Raw genomic sequence first — 18,615 nt, 5'->3', positions numbered from 1 at the left:
TTATAATTGCCTTACCTAATTTTTTTATCCGATTACTCTATTAATCGATGGAATTTTCAGTAGAATGCATTTGTACCTCGACATACGATCGCTTCGACACACGATCTTTTCAAAATCCGACGTAAAATTTGACTCGGTATTTGTTGCTACATCCGACGACATGCTCGAAATACGACGATTTTTGACAGCGCCGCAGTTTCTGTTTTACCGCAAAACGGATTTTCTTGTGAGGTAAATCAACGTGGGTTCCAAGAATGTTAGTACAGGTGGTGAAAAAAGGAAAAAGGTCAGGCTTACCATTAAATGAACATGGAAATGATAGAAAAATATGAGCGTGGTGTGCGCATCCGTGAACTGGCTCGACAATATGACCGTAGATATTATACTATACGTATAATATAATTATATTTTCCGTCTGTCCATCCATCCATCATCTACCGATTAATCCGGGGTCGGGTGTTACAACAATTATTATTGTTGTAACACCCGACAATTATTATTGTTGTAACATCCAAAAAATCGCCAGCTTTGTCAGGTTTTAATCATTTATTTCAGAACTTGTGCAACACAACATGCCAGCTGTCCGCTGCAGCTGAACAAAGTAAAAGTAAAAAGTCTTCCCTCACTGTCTGGTACGTCAGCCACGCGGTGCGTTCAGGTATACCACGCAAAACATATCCACCACATTAGAACACGATTCGTTACATTATTATAGGTATTATTATTATTACTTTTATTATGTTATTATTCCGATTTTATTTTATTTTTTTTTTGTTTTGTTTATTTGTTTTTCTATGTGTAATTGCTATTTGCAATAGTACCACTAGTATTTATTCAGGATTTAGTGTAGGTTTTTGGGCTGTTGAACGAATTAATGGAATTATAATGTATTCTTATGGGAAAATCATGCTCGACAAACGACCGTTTTGACTTCCAAACGAGGTCCTGGAACGAATTAACTTCGTATGTAGCGGTACCACTGCACTCGATTACTAAAATATTCGATAGCTGCAGCTCTAGTTTGAGCATGTCGAATTAAATTAATCATTTCAAATGGTGTTTGGGATCCTTGGACTTTTCTGAAAAAGTTTGGACACCTCTGCTTGCTTTGGAAGCAATTCTCGCTTTCCCTGCGTTTAATCTTTATTAAGGTCGACCTCTCTTCTCTTCACAATGAGAGCAGGCAGCCTCTCATACTCCAGCCGCTGTCAATCAGCAGGCTATCATACCCTTTGATGACAAGCGGGGTGTCACAGTGAGAACAGCTGCTGTCTCTTACGTGAAGTGTTCTCTCTCAATCTGTTAACGGGCCGTTTCGGCACGTTAAAGGGCCTTGTATAGGATTTTAGCGGCTCAGATCATATCGATGTTGAATGAATCCCCCCCCACAGAAAAAGAAAAACTAATCTGGAGGTTGATATGGTTGGAAATAGTCATTCGTAGAGAGAGTTGCGTTTATCTCCTAAGCTTTAAACTTTAATCTCTAATGTGCAAGAATATGGCTAATTATCACTGTTATCATGCTGTGTTATTGGTAGCCATAAACACTATTTTTAGTCATCAGCTGTTACTACCTTGATAGTGCACACTAAAGGCCCCTTTAATGGAAAATGGAATGAGCTGGATCGTCAGTGGGAAAACAACAAAAAGCGCTTACTGAAAATTGTATGGCTTGATGATCAAAAGGGGATTTGAAAAGGGGGGGTCGGGCTATAAACGGATGTATGGGGGTAATGTCATGGTTTACTGTGCGCGGTGGACGCACCGTACCTGTCACAACCGAGTAGCTCTGGGAGACGCTGGAGGCGAGGTCTGCGCCGCCACTGCTGGAGAGGCTGGGCTTCACGTCTTCCAGGCCGGAGTTCAGCGACGGGAGGGAGTACTCATTGGCCTGTGTGAATACACGGCAAATACAGTTAACTAAGGGCTCATTTCACAATTTGAATTATGAGGAAATGAAATATTCAAATGCAGTGAGAAACATGAAACAGTGCAAATAGAATTGAGGTTAGAAGAAGCGATTTGGCGTTTTTATCTCAAGAGTATCTACAGAAAGTCACGTGCATGATTTGAAAATATGACTTTCCAGTTTTAAAATATATTCTATAATTACAAGATTGGAAGAAAAAGATCACAGAGCTTCTGTCTCATTTCTCTCTCCCCTGATATAATGTCATATCACAGAAGAGAGGAAACATGATGTGTTTTGTCAAATTGATGTTTTAGATATGACTTCTCTGAAACTATATTGTTCAATAATCCCTAGATAAAGTCATAATACGAAATTGGCATTTGAGGCCAATCATGGTGAAGTTTTTATGTTGTTTAATAATGTCAAGAAAAAGTTTAAATTTGCTCTAGTTTTTTTTTTAAATTTCTAGTTTTCAGTCCAGATTCTTTAAGACGATCAGTTAAAGTACCTGATGAAAACCAGGTTCAAGCAAATAATCGAGATCAAAGGATACAATACTAGGTAATTTTTCAGTTTTGGTCGATTTTAGCGACGCCGGTGGAAAAAAGCGGTAGTGTTTTGCTGAAAGGAAGACTGCGTTTCCCATGAGGACCAGCGCACACCTGAATAGTGTCGAGAAATCATGATCTTCCGGTCGCCTGCAGATGGTTTAAAAAACATTTCTGTTTGAAGCGGCTGTGTAAAGGATGAATAGTCATAAGGTAATAAATTCAGTTGTGGCTAAACAAATATGACAGTTAGCAACTGTGTGGCTAACCCCCACCCCACACCCGAACTCGTTAGTGCCAGCGAGTGAAAGCCATGCCTTCTTCCTGCCCTCGACGGGGGCGGACATGTTTCCTCCCTGCTCCTGCTGCTGCTATCTTCGTCAGTCTAGTCTGTCTGCTTTTTTTGTATTTCCTCTATGGATCAACTGTTGCTGCTCTCATATGAAAATGGATCCGATTAGTTGGTCTCTCAGTGCAATTGACAAGATTTTTTCAACAAGACATGGTGCACCAGGACAGCCGTCTTGCCTAGATGGTACCTTCGCTGCTGGATACGTGAGAGATTCATGGGATCACTGGTAGCCAGCGTGTCTTACTGTCCTATCTCTGGAAGATATCTAGGATATTTGGCTGTATTGCGTGACGGTCGTGGGGTTCCTTCTGCTTGGCTTAGGAGGCGCGCTGCTCTACCGGAAAGTTTCCAAGACGGCAGCTTTCATGGTAATCCGTGGACTCACAGTTCGGTCCGGGAAAGGATGGAGAGAAGTGGATGGTACCTGGCGCCAGGTGGCGGAACTGTCGAGGCAGACAGCGACTATTGGCAATGACTTAAGGGACCTGAGGTCTCACCTACGCCCTGAGGAGGCGCGAATTTGACTAAAACCAACTGTATTTGGACGTGTTAAATTATTTATTTGGCTTAATTCGATGATAATTTTCTTTCCCGAACACCCTTATCCCACCGCTCCCTTCTCCTATCTCTTGCCCTTGATTCTTTTCCCAAGGCCGGTCGCTTATTTTGTCCACAGACACTTACAAATACTGATACATTTGTGCATACACACACTCACACACATCCTTGTCCCCTTCAGTCTGCCGTCGCCTTTTTCTTACTATCACTGCCCCCCACCCCTTCCTCCAGCCATGACTGACAGTTCTCCTTTTTTGTGATGCCAGGGGTGGTGCATGTGTCCTCTGGGATCATACTTTTTTGTCGTACTAGAAAAGTGTAATTGCACATCCACTTTAGGTGGCAGCTGCGCGCTCATTTTCAGAGTGTGCGCAGTATTTTTAACCAAACAAGAGCACACAGCAAAGTGCACTGGAGATATGAAGAGCTAAGACGAGGAAGCTAAGACGTAGCATATGTAGTGTTTTGCTTTTGGCTTTGACTTTTTGATACAGTGGGAAACGAGGAAAGCCCAGTCTGTGTCTAAAAATGTTTGCAATGGACAGCACGAAACCAAATCAATTAAGACGTCACTTAAAAACATTAGACCCCAATCACATTGATAAGCTGCTTTATTTATTTATTTATTTAGCAAAGACATGGCGAATATTGCCAACAATCGTCCCGCTTTGTCAGTGTCAAACAAAACAATGTTAATAAAGTTATACTTTATTGTAAGTTGACCTATATACAGTGGGGCAAATAAGTATTTAGTCAACCACTAATTGTGCAAGTTCTCCCACTTGAAAATATTAGAGAGGCCTGTAATTGTCAACATGGGTAAACCTCAACCATGAGAGACAGAATGTGGAAAAAAAAAACAGAAAATCACATTGTATGAATTTTAAATAATTTATTTGCAAACCATGGTGGGAAAATAAGTATTTGGTCAATACCAAAAGTTCATCTCAATACTTTGTTATGTACCCTTTGTTGGCAATAACGAAGGACAAACGTTTTCTATAACTCTTCATAAGCTTTTCACACACTGTTGCTGGTATTTTGGCCCATTCCTCCATGCAGATCTCCTCTAGAGCAGTGATGTTTTGGGGCCGTCGTTGGGCAACACAGACTTTCAACTCCCTCCACAGATTTTCTATGGGGTTGAGATCTGGAGACTGGCTAGGCCACTCCAGGATTGTGTTCTTCGGATGGAATTCAGTATTCTTCCTCCTCCAAACACGAGAAACTGTGTTTCTACCAAAAAGTTCTATTTTGGTTTCATCTGACCATAACACATTCTCTCAGTCCTCTTCTGGAACATCCAAATGCTCTCTAGCGAACTGCAGACGGGCCTGGACGTGTACTGGCTTCAGCAGGGGGACAAGTCCGGCAGTGCAGGATTTGAGTCCCTGGCGGCGCATTGTGTTACTGATAGTAGCCTTTGTTACTGTGGTCCCAGCTCTCTGTAGGTCATTCACTAGGTCCCCCCGTGTGTTTCAGGGATTTTTGCTCGTTCTTGTTATCATTTTGACGCCACAAGGTGAGATCTTGCATGGAGCCCCAGACTGGGGGAGATTATCAGTGGTCTTGTATGTTTTCCATTTTCTAATAATTGCTCCCACAGTTGATTTCTTTACACCAATGATTTTACCTATTGCAGATTCACTCTTCCCAGCCTGGTGCAGGTCTACAATTTTGTCTCTGGTGTCCTTCGACAGCTCTTTGGTCTTGGCTATAGTGGAGTTTGGAGTGTGACTGACTGAGCTTGTGGACAGGTGTCTTTTATACCGATAATGAATTAAAACAGGTTGCATTAATACAGGTAACGAGTGGAGCCTCGTTAGAAGAAGTTAGACCTCTTTGACAGCCAGAAATCCCGTTTGTTTGTAGGTGACCAAATACTTATTTTCCACTCTCATTTAGAAATAAATTCTTTAAAAATCAAACAATGTGATTTTCTGTTTTTTTTCCCCACATTCTCTCTCTCATGGTTGAGGTTTACTCATGTAGACAATTACAGGCCTCTCTAATCTTTTCAAAAAAGAGAACACAATTGGTGGTTGACTACTTATTTGCCCCCCTGTATTGTCTTCTTCAGTGTTGTTAATAACGGCGTTACAATATAACAGCGTTACTAACGGCGTTATTTTTTTCAGTAGTGGGTAATCTAATTAATTACTTTTCTCATCTTGGCAACGCCGTTACCGTTACTGAGGACGGAAAGGCATGCGTTACTATGCGTTACTATATTGGTTGAAAAGTCTGAGGGAGACTGACTCACCGAGACGACAGAGCAGAGCAGGAGCGGGGAGGAGGAAAGAAAGTTGTGACGCCAAGCAAACGCGATGCTAGGTAGCTCCAATAATACATGTTGTAGCCGATAGCCGACAAACTACGCCCGCTTGTTATGGTAGATATGGTAGACATGGTAGATATCACATGTACTGTATATAGATATAACTAGATGCAAAATGACAGACATGGCACTAAATGCGTTAGTAGACAGCCGCCATCTTAAAGCAGTAGGCTTTTTAGGACGGCTCTGTTGTAGAGAACCTTCCTAGCGAACCTAAGTAACTTTTTATTTAAAATACTTCTAAATCGGCAAAATCTTGACTTGAATCTATCTTTAAATGATGAAACAGTTTTAAAACTTTCATAGAGAGAAGGGACTAATACAATAATGGGAGCAATTTTAACAACTTTTAACAGTTGATTCAGGGTAAAGGGTAAATTAGGGTAAAGAATTGGGCTCGGGCCAATTGTACAAAAACCTCCACAAAAAACTTGTGTGGCCAATGTTTTTTTTTTTTTTTTTTTTTTTTTTTTGAGGAAAAAAAAAAAAAGTAATTATCACCAATTACTTTGCCAAGTAACTAATTACTCTTACATTCAGGTAATTGAGTTACTAACGCAATTACTTTTTTGGGAGAAGTAATTTGTAACTATAATTAATTACTTTTTTTCAGTAAGATTAACAACACTGGTCTTCTTTAATATTAAAAAGTGCAGAGGTGTACTTATAATAATAATAGTTTTATAGACAAATGATACTATTTACGAAGCGGCAGAAAGTTGGGGGGTGGGGGTGGGGGGGCTAACAGAAAATAATTGAAAAGCACTGATTTAAGAAATCATGATATATATTTTTTTGCCAGATCATACCCTTTACAATTGCCATCCTCACTTTCTACACTGGAGTATATGTAATTTCAAATGTGTGTTGATTGACGTCGGAGTCAGCGAATGAGAATGCATTGAACTTGAAACCATTGCCAGTTCAAATAGATCTCTTATTATGATTCCTTCATGAGAGTTGCTGTGATGCCGTTCCACACACCCCGATGATGTATGCGTGCATTAGTCCTTGTGTGAAGGAGAAGGAAGGCAAAGTAGGATGAGAGAGGGATTGGGAAACGAGTGAAAGGAAGGAGGTGTCAGCTGGCGCTTTGTGCTCCACTGCAGTCATCCCTGTGACCAGTCAAGGGAGGAGACATTCAGGGCTTTGTTGCAGGAGAGACATGTGGTTGTGGTTTTTAAAGGACTGGACCCCGAAAAAATAAAAAAGAAGAAAATCTGCAGTTGTGCTTTACCGCTAAGATAACCAAAAGTGAGTCGGTAAAACATGTTTTAATTGTAAATAAAGATACATGGGTGTTTTCTTTTGATCTTGCGATGACACTTCCTGTCCGGCCTCTTGTTCAAGAGGATAAGCGTGCGCGCATCTGTTTGTCTGAATGGGTCGGGGTCCCTCAGGGCCAAGCGGGTGACCCCGGCCTTGTCCGCCTCTATCCCAGATAAACTCTAATTGTCTGCTTACAACTGTTCCCTGGCACTAGGCTGGATGTTCCTCTCTATTCCGCCGGGCCTCGACGGCACAAGAGCCATTTTGTCATGCAGATGAGCCGTGGGCCGGACCGGGCAGCGTCAGGTCCCGACCACATGGCTGCCAGAAGTGTGGGAGGGATGAGACCTATTGAGCCCAGCCTCTTCAAAATGGCTTTTTAATGCTCTGACGCAGACACCAGACAAGCTGCTAATAGCGAGCGGACCCCACCTTTTCAGCGCTTTAAGAAAAGGAGGGGGTGTTGCCAACAGGGGTGACAAAGAGGGGGCGCACACAAAGACTGCAAAGCAACCTGATTAATATTACTTTAAATTAAAACGGATTTTTCTGGACGCCATTTTTAGCCCGCCGCCCTCCCTCCTCCCCCTTTTTAATACCTTCTCCTCTGCTCTTTGTGATTGCAAGTCATTTCCAATTCGTTTTGGTATTGATCTTGCCGTAGAAATCACTTTGGTAATTAGCTGCATTAGGGACTGTATAGCTGGGCTGCGGGGCCGTCCCTCTGATTTATCGCTGCTGTAATTCCCGGCGATCGCACAGAGATGAAAATGAACTCAATTAGGGCGGCGCTCAGGCTGCCCGGGCACCCACATAGAGTTCGCACTGCAAAATTAATAGTCTCTTGTTGTTTAACTCTGGGATTCATGTAAATAAAGGTTAGCCGCCATAATAGACTGTAGGTTTTCCACACGGCCGCCAATGGAAAATCTTATTCGGAAAACCCACCTGCTCGGGTTTGATGTGTTCGGAGGTAGGGAAGACATCCGGGTAGGAAGGGCGTTCGAACACGCGATCCAGGGCCTCCAACTGCTGCTGGGTGAACGCGTCCGCTCGCAGATGCTTCCTTAGACTTTCCACGCTGCCCTGAGAATCGCTGCCTGGGCCGGAACCATCTGAGCCACCTTGAAGTGGAAATAAAGGGCATGAGACAAGTTTGACTACAGGCTCGAATCAAGTTAGGTTTCGGCAGTAACAGTTTCATGTCATGTTTCAGTGCCATTGACAGTAATAGACGTTCAATCCATTAGGACTTGATGGGGCTGCGGTTAATGGTTGAATAGTATTCTGTTAATGTTAGGGGCCGTTTACATGGTGACTCTCCGAGAATACGAAAAATGTCAAATTTGCATTTGCATTTGCGTCTCCATTTGAACAATGTCGCGATTCCGCATGAAAACGATGTAGTATTCATGTCAGGCCCTAGGGGGCAGTGCAGATTTACTGGGCGACAGAGAATGATGCACTTTGACCCCACCAAGCTCCCTCAGCCCGGAAAAAAAATATGCCCGCCCACTCGAAGCAATGTCAGTTTTCTTTTGTTCAAAAGGCACAAAAATTGAAACGTTCAACATATTTAATTTTAAATGATTAATAAAACAGTAAATTACAGCTGCCATTCCGCCATTTTTGCTGTTTTTAATGTTTAGTACCACCACTGCGCACGCCCAATGTGACGTGTACGAGTGCTGACGTTAACAACGCGGTCACGCACCGCACGAGCCTTTGCTATGCATGCCGAGGAAGCCCCCCTCAACCCCCCGCAATCGGATTCTTCCACTTCGGAGGGAGGATTCAGAATTTTTCGTCTTTGCCTTCCGTCTTCGCCGACACCATATGCACGTGAGGCGAGTCCGCAACTCAGTCATTGCGTCTTTGTGTCGCAGAGTCGCCATGTAAACTGCCCCTTAATGTGGAATTCATAAAGTTTTTTATGCATGTGACTGACTCATCAGACTTTCATTTAAAAATAATAATAATAATAATAATAATAATTCAATGATAAAATGTAATCTAAACGATGTTGTTAATTTTACTTTTAAAAAAAAGTAATTAATTACAGTTACAAATTACTTCTCCCAAAAAGTAATTGCATTAATAACTCAGTTACCTGAATGTAATTAGTTACTTTGCAAAGTAACTGGTGATAATTTGATAATTTTCATGTTTGTTTTTTTTTTCTCAAAAAAAAAAAAATAAAAAATAAAAAAAACAAACAAACAAACAAAAAAAAACAGGTCACACAATGTGAAGTTTAAAGGGTTTTTGGGGAAAATTGGCCCTAGCCCAATTCTTAACCCTAAATTTAACTAGACACAGGGGTATTGCGGATATTGCGATAACTAGATCGTAACCTTTGCTATGTGTGGAAGTCATTTAATGTTGTGAATCAACTGTTAAAGTTGTTAAAATTGTTCCAGTTATTGCATTAGTTCCCTTCTGTCTACTTTTTACATTTGTAAGTTTTAAAACTATTTCATCATTTAAAGATAGATTTAAGTGAAGATTTTGCCGATTTAGGAGCATTTTAGATAAAAAGTTACCTAGGTTCGCTAGGAGGGTTCTCTACAACATAGCATTCCTGAGAGGTCTACTGCTTTAAGATGGCGGATGTTTACTAACACATCTAGTTCTTTATTATACATGTTGCTAATGCAGCCGTGTCCGAAATTTGCATCTAGTTGTGTATATATGTGATATCTACCGAAGCATCATGTGGGCGTAGTTTGTAGGCTATCGGCTACAGTCAGGTATTATTGGAGCCACCTAGCATAGTAGCATTGCGTTTGCAATGTCGTCACAACTCCCTTTCCTCCTCCCCACTCCTGCTCTGCTCTCTCGTATCCGTGAGTCCGTCTTTCTCAGACTTTTCTCGCATCAGTCAACCAACATAGTAACGCACGCCTTTCCCGCCTCAGTACCGGTAACGGCGTTGCCAAGATGAGAAAAGTAATTAATTGGATTACTCACTACTGAAGAAAATAACGCCGTTAGTAATGCCGTTATATTCTAACGCCGTTATTAACAACACTGACTATAAATGTAACACATTTGAATATGGCCGGCAACCAATTCAGGGTGTACCCCACATACTGCCCATAGTTAGCTGGGATTGGCTGCAGCACCCCCGTGACCCTAGTGAGGATAAGCGGCTTGGAAAATGAATGAACATTTCAATAAGTAATTATTAAATCCTAACCCTTCCTATATTTTTGTACCTATTTCGTCACAATAACATTTAATAGCTGTATGAAAAATGTGACCCCAAAAAATCTTAAAAGTTTTAACTATTTAAGTAAGAAATTTAATTAATTGAAATCTATCATTTGAGTTTTTAATAATTCAACATAAACACAAATCCATTTGAACTGGTAGGTCTGAGCAACAAACATGCTTTTAATCGCAATTTTTAAAAAAATTGTGCATTCGTGCATTATTTTTTTTTAATATATTGAGATAACTAGTTTTAATATGAATTCTATAACAAGTCTTTAATACATTAACAGTCTATCGCCGTCAATGGCAGTGAGTAAGTTAACTAGAGCCAATGGTCTCCAACCCGGTCCTCAAAGCCCGCTGTGGGTGCAGAATTTCATACCAACCAAACAAATGAAACACTTTTTCACCAATCAGGTGTTTTATAAGTGCAATCAGTTGATTGCAGTCAGGTGTTTCTTGTTTTAGCAGAAACCTCATTGGTTCAACTATCTGTGCTGGATCAGCAGAAACAAAAACCAAGACCCACAGCGGGCCTTTGAGGGCCGGATTTGAGACCACTGAACTAGACGACTGTGATTTTCTTCGGTCATTTTTTAAATTGTTAATGGCAAGTTTGTGATCAGTCGGAAGCCAAGAGAGTCAAGATGCGTGTGGACTAAACATGTGCTGTTTACCAGTTTCAAGGTATACAGGGGTATGAAAACATCAAGGTTTCAAAACCGCAAAAATTTTCCATCATACCATCCCTAAGGTAATAGCTACTTTTATGTCCTAAAAATGCATGGAGAAATCCCTTGCTTGCAGGTGCAAGGCTCAACCTTCCCCCACCGGTTGTTACTCAGTGTCAGTGTTGCACGATGGCTGGAGGAGGTGAAACTCCTGAACTTTTTTCCCCCATCGAAGAAAACGAAATCGCTGGTATAGGAATACTTCGGTTACAGAAAAGGTACAGACGGCTGCAGCTTAGAGGAGGAGGGCCAACCGACATGTAAAACATGTTTGCGGAGGGTGGCTGCTGAGGAGGCAATACCTCCAATAATGATTTCATATTTATACAAAATTATAGGTTAGTAAACAATGTCGTGAACGTTTCCCACCAGCTACGAGAGTTAACTCCAGCGTGTTTAGTGTGTCTAGCAGTGGTAAAACTTGTTTTTTTTCTCTCTGGCAACTGTGTTGGGAAAGAGAGTGTGTGTGTGTATAATGTAAACATGATATGAGTCAAACACACATGCTTTTTATGGAAAATAAGTCAATTATTTGTGTTCTGATGGTGATAATGTTGAGCTGTGGCTGTGGGTTTAGGACTGCATTTATTTAAACTTTAGAATAGATATATATTTTTAAATTTATTTTTAACTTAACATTATACTTATGTTCCAGTTTGCTAATAAAATAAATAATTAATAAAACAAAATAAATAATAATAATAATAATAAATAAAATGCTAAAAAAAAATAAAAATCCTGTTCAATGGAATTTAAAATTTTTTTTTTAAACCAGATATCTTAAAATAACATATTTTAGAGCTGTAATTGCAATACCGTGAAACCGTGATATTTTGGCTTAAGGTTATCATTCCGTCAGAATCCCATACCGGCACATGCCTAGTATGGACCAATGTCACCATGCTACTGATACGTTAGTTTCTTTCCTGTATCTTCCCAAAAGCCAAGGGGACAAAAGCGGTATCACCTCAGCACCAAGCCACTGAACTCGGATATCCATTTTTTTCCCCCCAGAGGCTTTGGGCCTACCGAATCCCAAGAGGCTTTGTGAGATAAGCACCAGGCAAACATGTTTTGGAGCAAAACGGGAGTGAGAGTGATGGCAAGACGAGCATCAGCAGTAAATTGCAAGAGGGAACAACCTACATGTCTGCCTTTTTTATCTACCTCGACTCTGCTCCGACGTCCTCCACCTCTCCTCGGCGGCCGCCATCAGCACGCTCATCATGTGATAGGTCGATGGTAAGTGATGGATTACCTTCAGCGCAAATATATACTTGGAAGGGAGAGCGTAGGTTTCGGGCAATGGGATGAGAAGCTATCAGGATCATAATTCAGGATTACCTCACACAAGGAAGTGAAATCCTCTCACACATTTCAAATATGGTCAGATAGTATACTGAAATATGCGTTTTAGTAGTATGTGTTTAGAGTGTTTTTGGTTTGTGTGAGACCAAAAACAGTTGGTGGTATGTGCGTGACAGCATTTCAGTTGAGTGTGACACTATTTCAGTATGTGGATGAAAAAGAAGTCAGTTGCTAATATGAGAATAGTTCATATAGGAAGTGAGAAAGCTTCAATAGTGTGTGTAAGAGCATTTTAGTAGTGTGTGAGAGCATTTCAGTGGAATATTGAGAATACTTCACACGTCACTGAGTATTTCAGTAGTGAGTGTGAGAACATTTGAGTTATGCAAAATCGCGTTTAAGTGGGATTGAAGAAAAAATGGAGTTTGACGTTTATTGTGTTCATTGTGAGAGAACATTTCTGTAGTGTGTTTGTTTGATAGTATTTCAGTAGTAAATTTGCGCAGGAAAGAAATTGTTTATCATGGTTTTTCAAGAGTATGCGTAAGACTTCTTTAAGTTCTGTTGTTTGTGTGAGAATGTTCCTCTACAAGTAGTCCCCGGGTTACGAACAAGTTCCGTTCCTACACCGGCGACGTAACCAGAATTTTCACGTGAATCTAAATTAACCCTTAAAAAATAACTATCCAAAAGTCCAAAAGTATTTTTATTTTTTTAAATGATTGAGAATACACTGCTCTCTGGTGGCAGCTTTGGGTGTGGCTGGACTGTCGCTTTGGCTTCTGTGACTGAATAGGAGACTCATTTGACATGGATATAGGACAGCTGCCCACTTGTTTGGCCCACATAAGGCTGTAAGCTAGTATATGCTTGTGTATGCATTTGTAATTAAGTTTAGAGCTACAGTTTGTGGAGTTATGTGTGAGCGATTGGCTATTAAACTGTAAATATATTAGCATTTGTAGCATATAAGCTAGTGGACTTTAGTTAGGCAAATTAGGCTAATTTTATTTACATTTTGATCAGACAAGATGTGTGTGTCAGGTGTTTTATTGTTAAAATGTATGTCGTTTTGACCATAGGTGTACATGTGTGCTACAGCTTTACAAAAGTGAAAGAAGGAAAAAAAGCTTCAAAAAACACAATTGCCTTGTTTGCTGTCTGTCAAGCTGAACAACTTCACGTTTCGTGAGGACAGAACACCTCAAGTTAATATATTTAAAGGTAAGATACTGTGTGGTATAATAAGGTACTGTTTAGGCAGCTTTAAGAAAATGACTGGAGACAATGGCGGACAAGACTCAGGTGTCGTAAATTCGAAATCGCCTAAGTCGACTCCATCGTAGCCCGGGGACTACCTGTACTTTGTTAAAGCATTTGAGTTAACTATTAGACCAGTTTAATTGCGTATATGAAGGAAAAAATGTCGTTTATTCTAGTGGTTTTCGTATTGGGAGTAAGAGCGCATATTATCAGTTGTTTAGTAGTGTGAGAGAATTCCAGTAATGCATTTAAAATGCTTGTGCTCTGTTAGAAATCTGTCCACATTTTTGATAGTGGATTAAATTTTATCTCTAATTTAACGCAGCCGAGTCTTTGGTTCAAGATTAGGGCTGCAGCTATCGATTATTTTAGTAGTCGATTAATTGATGAACTAGTTAGTTCAAATAATCGGATAAGGAACATGAAAAATTAAAATATCTGAACTGAGCCTCAAACGGTATTAAAAAAAAATGAAAAATAAGGATCTATGTATGACAAAAGAACAATGGCTAACTTACATAGAAAAAGTCCGCTGGCATAAATGCTATAAAACTCTAACGCTTTTTAAATTTTTTATTTTTACAATGCTCTTAACAAATGGTTCAGACACATATTCCAAAAAAAACCCCCCCCAAAAAAAACAAAAAACAACGCTAAATATACCAATAAACTAAATTACGAATGCATTAAAAAACATTGGCTCAAACAAAAACTTACGTCTTATATTGTTCTTAACATGGAGCAGCTGGATTCAGCCATGTGAAATAAGGCAGTCTAGAGGGGAGTGTATCCACCCAAATCAATGAAACTAAATGCAAACACTTTTAAAATAAACCATCACAAGGCCACTTTAATTAAACGAATACTAGAAGCAGCAAAACTTAATTTGAATGTTTTTTTCTAATCGAATACTTGAGTTAATCGATTAATCGTTGCAGCTCTATTCAAGATTGACCCGTTTTCCAGTTTGGATTTCCAGTAAATTTTGACACGAACTGAATACAAGGGTTAAGCGGAAAGCCAAAAAAAAAAATCTTATAATTTGAAAATTTTTGAGTAGTTTTACATTTGGGTAGTGTTTCAGTAGTTAGAGCATTTGAGTCTGAGTGAGAGAGGAATGTTAGAAGTATGTGTGATAGTATGTCTGTATTAAATTTGAGCAATAATAAGAATAGTGCTTGAGGTTGTTTCAGAAGTGTGTTTATAAGGAATTTGAGTGTGTGTTTTAGTGGTGCATGACACTGTATTGGTATTATCAGTTTTGTTGGTGGTGTCTTATATGAGAGCATTTCTTTTGTATGTGCAAGGGGTAATCCCGAATGATGTCCCTGCTGTCCCTTCATAAGATAGCGTGCACGGCATTACGTCGGCAGCCTCTCATTCTACCACTGGGAAATGGAGAGCCATTATTTAACACTACTATTTCCTCCCACACCTATCTGCCTTTTCCTTTTTTCTCTGCGGCTTCCAACCACACTAACCGTCCTCCAAAGCGAGGTGCGAAAAAGGTGACAAGGGCAAACATATGCATTTCCTCACGTCATCACCCACTATATAAACAAATGAGCCTTTGCTTCCCTCCTTCTGATCTCTGACCCAAGCTACCACCACCACGGCATACTCATCCAGCCTGGGATGAACCAAACCAAAAAAAAAAATCTGCTGGTAAAACCTCTCTCGAGCATTCCAGGGACCTCCAGTCTACCGCCTCTGACTTTTTTTTCCCTCCGCCAAGCCACAGCGGATGAGGGCTTTAGCTCCCGTACAACTCTGTCATTCTAAATTTGCAGCAGATTATGTTCTCTCCTGGGCGAGCCGCCGCTGATATATGATATGCAAGTCCACTATTGATTGCCCGATCCGCCGGCGGAGGAGGGAGGCGAAATGAACTTGGAATGAACACCATGCCTCAACTCATTGTGCGTATAATACTCTACTTAATCCCACATTTTTCTGTGCTATGGAATTCAATTGATCAATCATGTTCCACTGATGGTACCATTTCAGGGGCGTTATTGCCATTCTGCTCGGCTGCTTGACCTTTTTTCAATGGCTGAGGCCAGAGGATGAACCTGACCCGCACCGAGAAATAGAATGAAATGGAGAACGGCAATTGGGTTTGAGAGGTGGTGTATGGGGGGTTGGAATAAAGGGTGTCGTGGCTGTGTTTTAACGGCGAAATACACCGTATTGACTTATGTTTTGGGGTACACATGGGAGAACATTTTTCTTAGTATACCAGACATACTTTTGTTTGTTTGTGTGTGATATTGTATGTTAATTTTTGGAGCCATTGTGAAATGAATTTAGTAATGAAACCATTATTTTAACTGATATCGACTAATCACCAATTATTTTTGCGATCAGTCAACTAATTGATTTATATATAAATCACGTCATTTCCTATTTGGTTACTCTGGGCTTAATATTTTAGCTGTAAATGTACATTGGAACCAAAACCAACATGGTGAGAAATGTTTTTTTTCTATTGAACTGCATCAATGTTTTCCAAAGCAATGGCAGATTGCAGAGGTGGGTAGTAAGACTTTACATGTACTCCGTTACATTTATTTGAGTAACTTTTTGAGAAAAATGTACTCCTAAGAGTAGTTTTACTAAGCTATAATTTTTACTTTTACTTGAGTAGATTTGTGAAGAAAAAATGCTACTCTTGCTCTGCTACTTTGGGTTACATTTTTCCTCTATATTCTACATATTAGATTTATTATTATTTTTATTTTACTTAATTTAATATTAATATTATATTAAAATTAAGAGTAGAGATGTACTTGGTGTACTACCAGGGTAGCTCTACCGATTTCACCAATGAGACATCGCAGCAATAATCACCTGACTCCATTTTACCAATCATACGCAAGCTTGACGTTCTGTCTTCACGCCAGCCTGTTCAATCGTGTTGTCTTTAAAGCACCGTAAAAAAATGAAGTGTCGTAATTTTCGGACTATAAGCCGCACTTCACTATAAGCCGCCACCCACTAAAATTTGACACGAAAACGGCATTTGTTCATAGATAAGCCGCACTGGACTATACATAAACTGCAGGTGTCCTCACTGTATTAAGCCATATTTACATGAAAAGATATTAACTCATTTGCTCCCAAAAACGTATAAATCCATTCAATTTTTAATTGTTTCAGTGTCACAAATATGTATTTATACATCTTTTATGTTTTTTTTTCATAAGAGTCATCTCTGGGTTTTGATTCAACTGAGCTCCAAAGCACAAAGCTGAAAATCCATTTTAAAGCAATAAAACTGGCCATTGGAGGGCAGTAGCACATTTGGTGAGACCCGCAACCCGATTCAACGGCAACGAATGGCCGGGGTGCCGGGGGAAGGATGCCAGGCAGCGGACGACTGAGCAGAACAACCGAGAGGACGCCCGGGATGCCAGGCGTTGGACGACCGAGCAGAACGACCGGGACCACCAGTGCGGCGGACGATGTCGTTGAGTCCGTGCTGCTCGCTGAGCAGAGCACGCAGAGACTCAAAAAAATCCATCTCTATGAGACGATGAGGGAAAAGTTAACCCGGCTGTCGCGGCCACAACAGCGTCATCTCAGTTAGTTATGTGTAAATAAATTGTTACTTTGCTATCAAAAGCTCTATTTGTCTTGTTGTTTATGTTATTTGTAAAAAGAAATCATTATTCAGATGTTTGGGATTTAACTAAAGCAAAAAATAGCTGTTTTAAAGTCAAAGTTATGTTTGAAATGTATGCTTTCCCCAAAAGCTCAATTTCCCTGTTTTTTCATCAGAAATTGGAAAATTGCTCAAACTAAGCTATTTTCTAATGCTGATTTCTAAAGAATAGAAAAAGATATGAACTTTTTTTCCTGCTGAAAGAAGAAAGTCTAATCTTTCTCTTGGTGGCTTCCATGTTTATATAGCAATAGAATAGAATTTTCTGTGGGCCTTGCAACATCAGTCAAAATCCAGTAAAACGGCCGGGAGCGAAGGGCCTTGCTCCGGTGAAAATGGCTGGGAGTGAATGAGATAACACTATACTTGACAGCAGCATCATTAGACTGTCATGAGATCAAATGAACCACCATGAAGATTGAACCAATTGGCCTCAAAGCTTCATTTGGCCATCACTGCTCCCTTTGGGGAGACAGTCAACCTCTGCTGCCACCTGCTGTCAACACTGTTGTCATCCTAAATGCCTCCTAACATGCATTACAGTGCTACAGATGCAAATAGCAATCAAAATTCATATTCTGTGCTAATTATTTATTCAGTTACTGTTCCAGTTGTTTCATTCATGGCTAGATACGGTATTTGGTAACACTTTGACAATGGCCCTGTAAGACTGTCATGAGATCATAATTATGACATGACACTGCCATGAGCATTAATGAATGCTTATGAAAGATGTCATTTTTTGTCATCTGGCAAATTATCTCACTTTTGAGTGGATGTAAAGATCTAAGCTGGACATAAATGGCTTTAGTAACAATCATAATGTCATTAATGCCCATGATAGTGTCATGTCATAATTATGACGGCCTTATGGCAGTCTTATGATGCCGCTGTCAGAGAAAGTCTTACCTATTAACCCAAATAAATCAACAAATAAGCCACACTGGACTATAAACCGCAGGATTCAAAATGAGGGGGAAAAAGTAGCGGCTTATAGTCCGAAAATTACGGTATTTGATCTAAAGCGCTGCTTTTCTCCCAGTTTTTATTTGGCACCGATTGACCACAGAAAAGCAGATAAATGATGAAGGAACTCTTCACTATTCAAATTCGGAACCTCCACCAGAGGGCAGTCATACTCTTTGGACGACTAATGTTTCAATTATGTAATTTTTTCTCCTTTCGTCAGAATTCTTTTTTTTTTTTTTTTTTTTTTTTTTTTAATTTCTTTGGCTTCAAGTGGTTATGTAATGGGTTATTGTACAGTATCATTATAACAATAGTCCATATCGATAACTTTGTGCCCAGAAGAAGAAATACCATCATTTAAAAAACAAAAAGTCCAACAAAATATACCGTAAGTCCAACAAAAATATGAGCAGTTACTCACAGTGTTACTCATTACTTGAGTATTCTTTTCACCAAATACTTTTTTACATGTACTTGAGTACATTTT

The 18,615-nt window shown here is 40.0% G+C and overlaps 1 protein-coding gene and 1 long non-coding RNA gene across 3 annotated transcripts in view; one reads left to right on the top strand and one right to left on the bottom strand.

Annotated features, from left to right (window-relative positions):
* pax2a (paired box 2a) overlaps positions 1-18,615 on the bottom strand; it is a 78,718-nt gene that overhangs the window by 28,621 nt on the left and 31,482 nt on the right. For both annotated transcript variants that reach the window (XM_057848230.1, XM_057848229.1), the window contains exons 7-8: positions 7,926-8,101; positions 1,771-1,891 (exon numbers count right to left, since the gene is read on the bottom strand). In XM_057848230.1, the coding sequence (XP_057704213.1) occupies positions 1,771-1,891; positions 7,926-8,101 (297 nt within the window). The remainder of the gene's footprint in view (positions 1-1,770; positions 1,892-7,925; positions 8,102-18,615) is intronic.
* Positions 10,743-13,578, top strand: LOC130922944 (uncharacterized). The gene is made up of 3 exons (XR_009064617.1): positions 10,743-10,880; positions 11,939-12,166; positions 13,315-13,578. It is a non-coding gene; the product is annotated as an uncharacterized LOC130922944 (long non-coding RNA).

Source organism: Corythoichthys intestinalis, chromosome 10 (genome assembly GCF_030265065.1).
Source record: "Corythoichthys intestinalis isolate RoL2023-P3 chromosome 10, ASM3026506v1, whole genome shotgun sequence".
NCBI classification, from domain to species: Eukaryota; Metazoa; Chordata; class Actinopteri; order Syngnathiformes; family Syngnathidae; genus Corythoichthys; species Corythoichthys intestinalis.
Note: the sequence above shows the minus strand (reverse complement) of the source record. Positions and strands in the feature narration are given on the sequence as shown.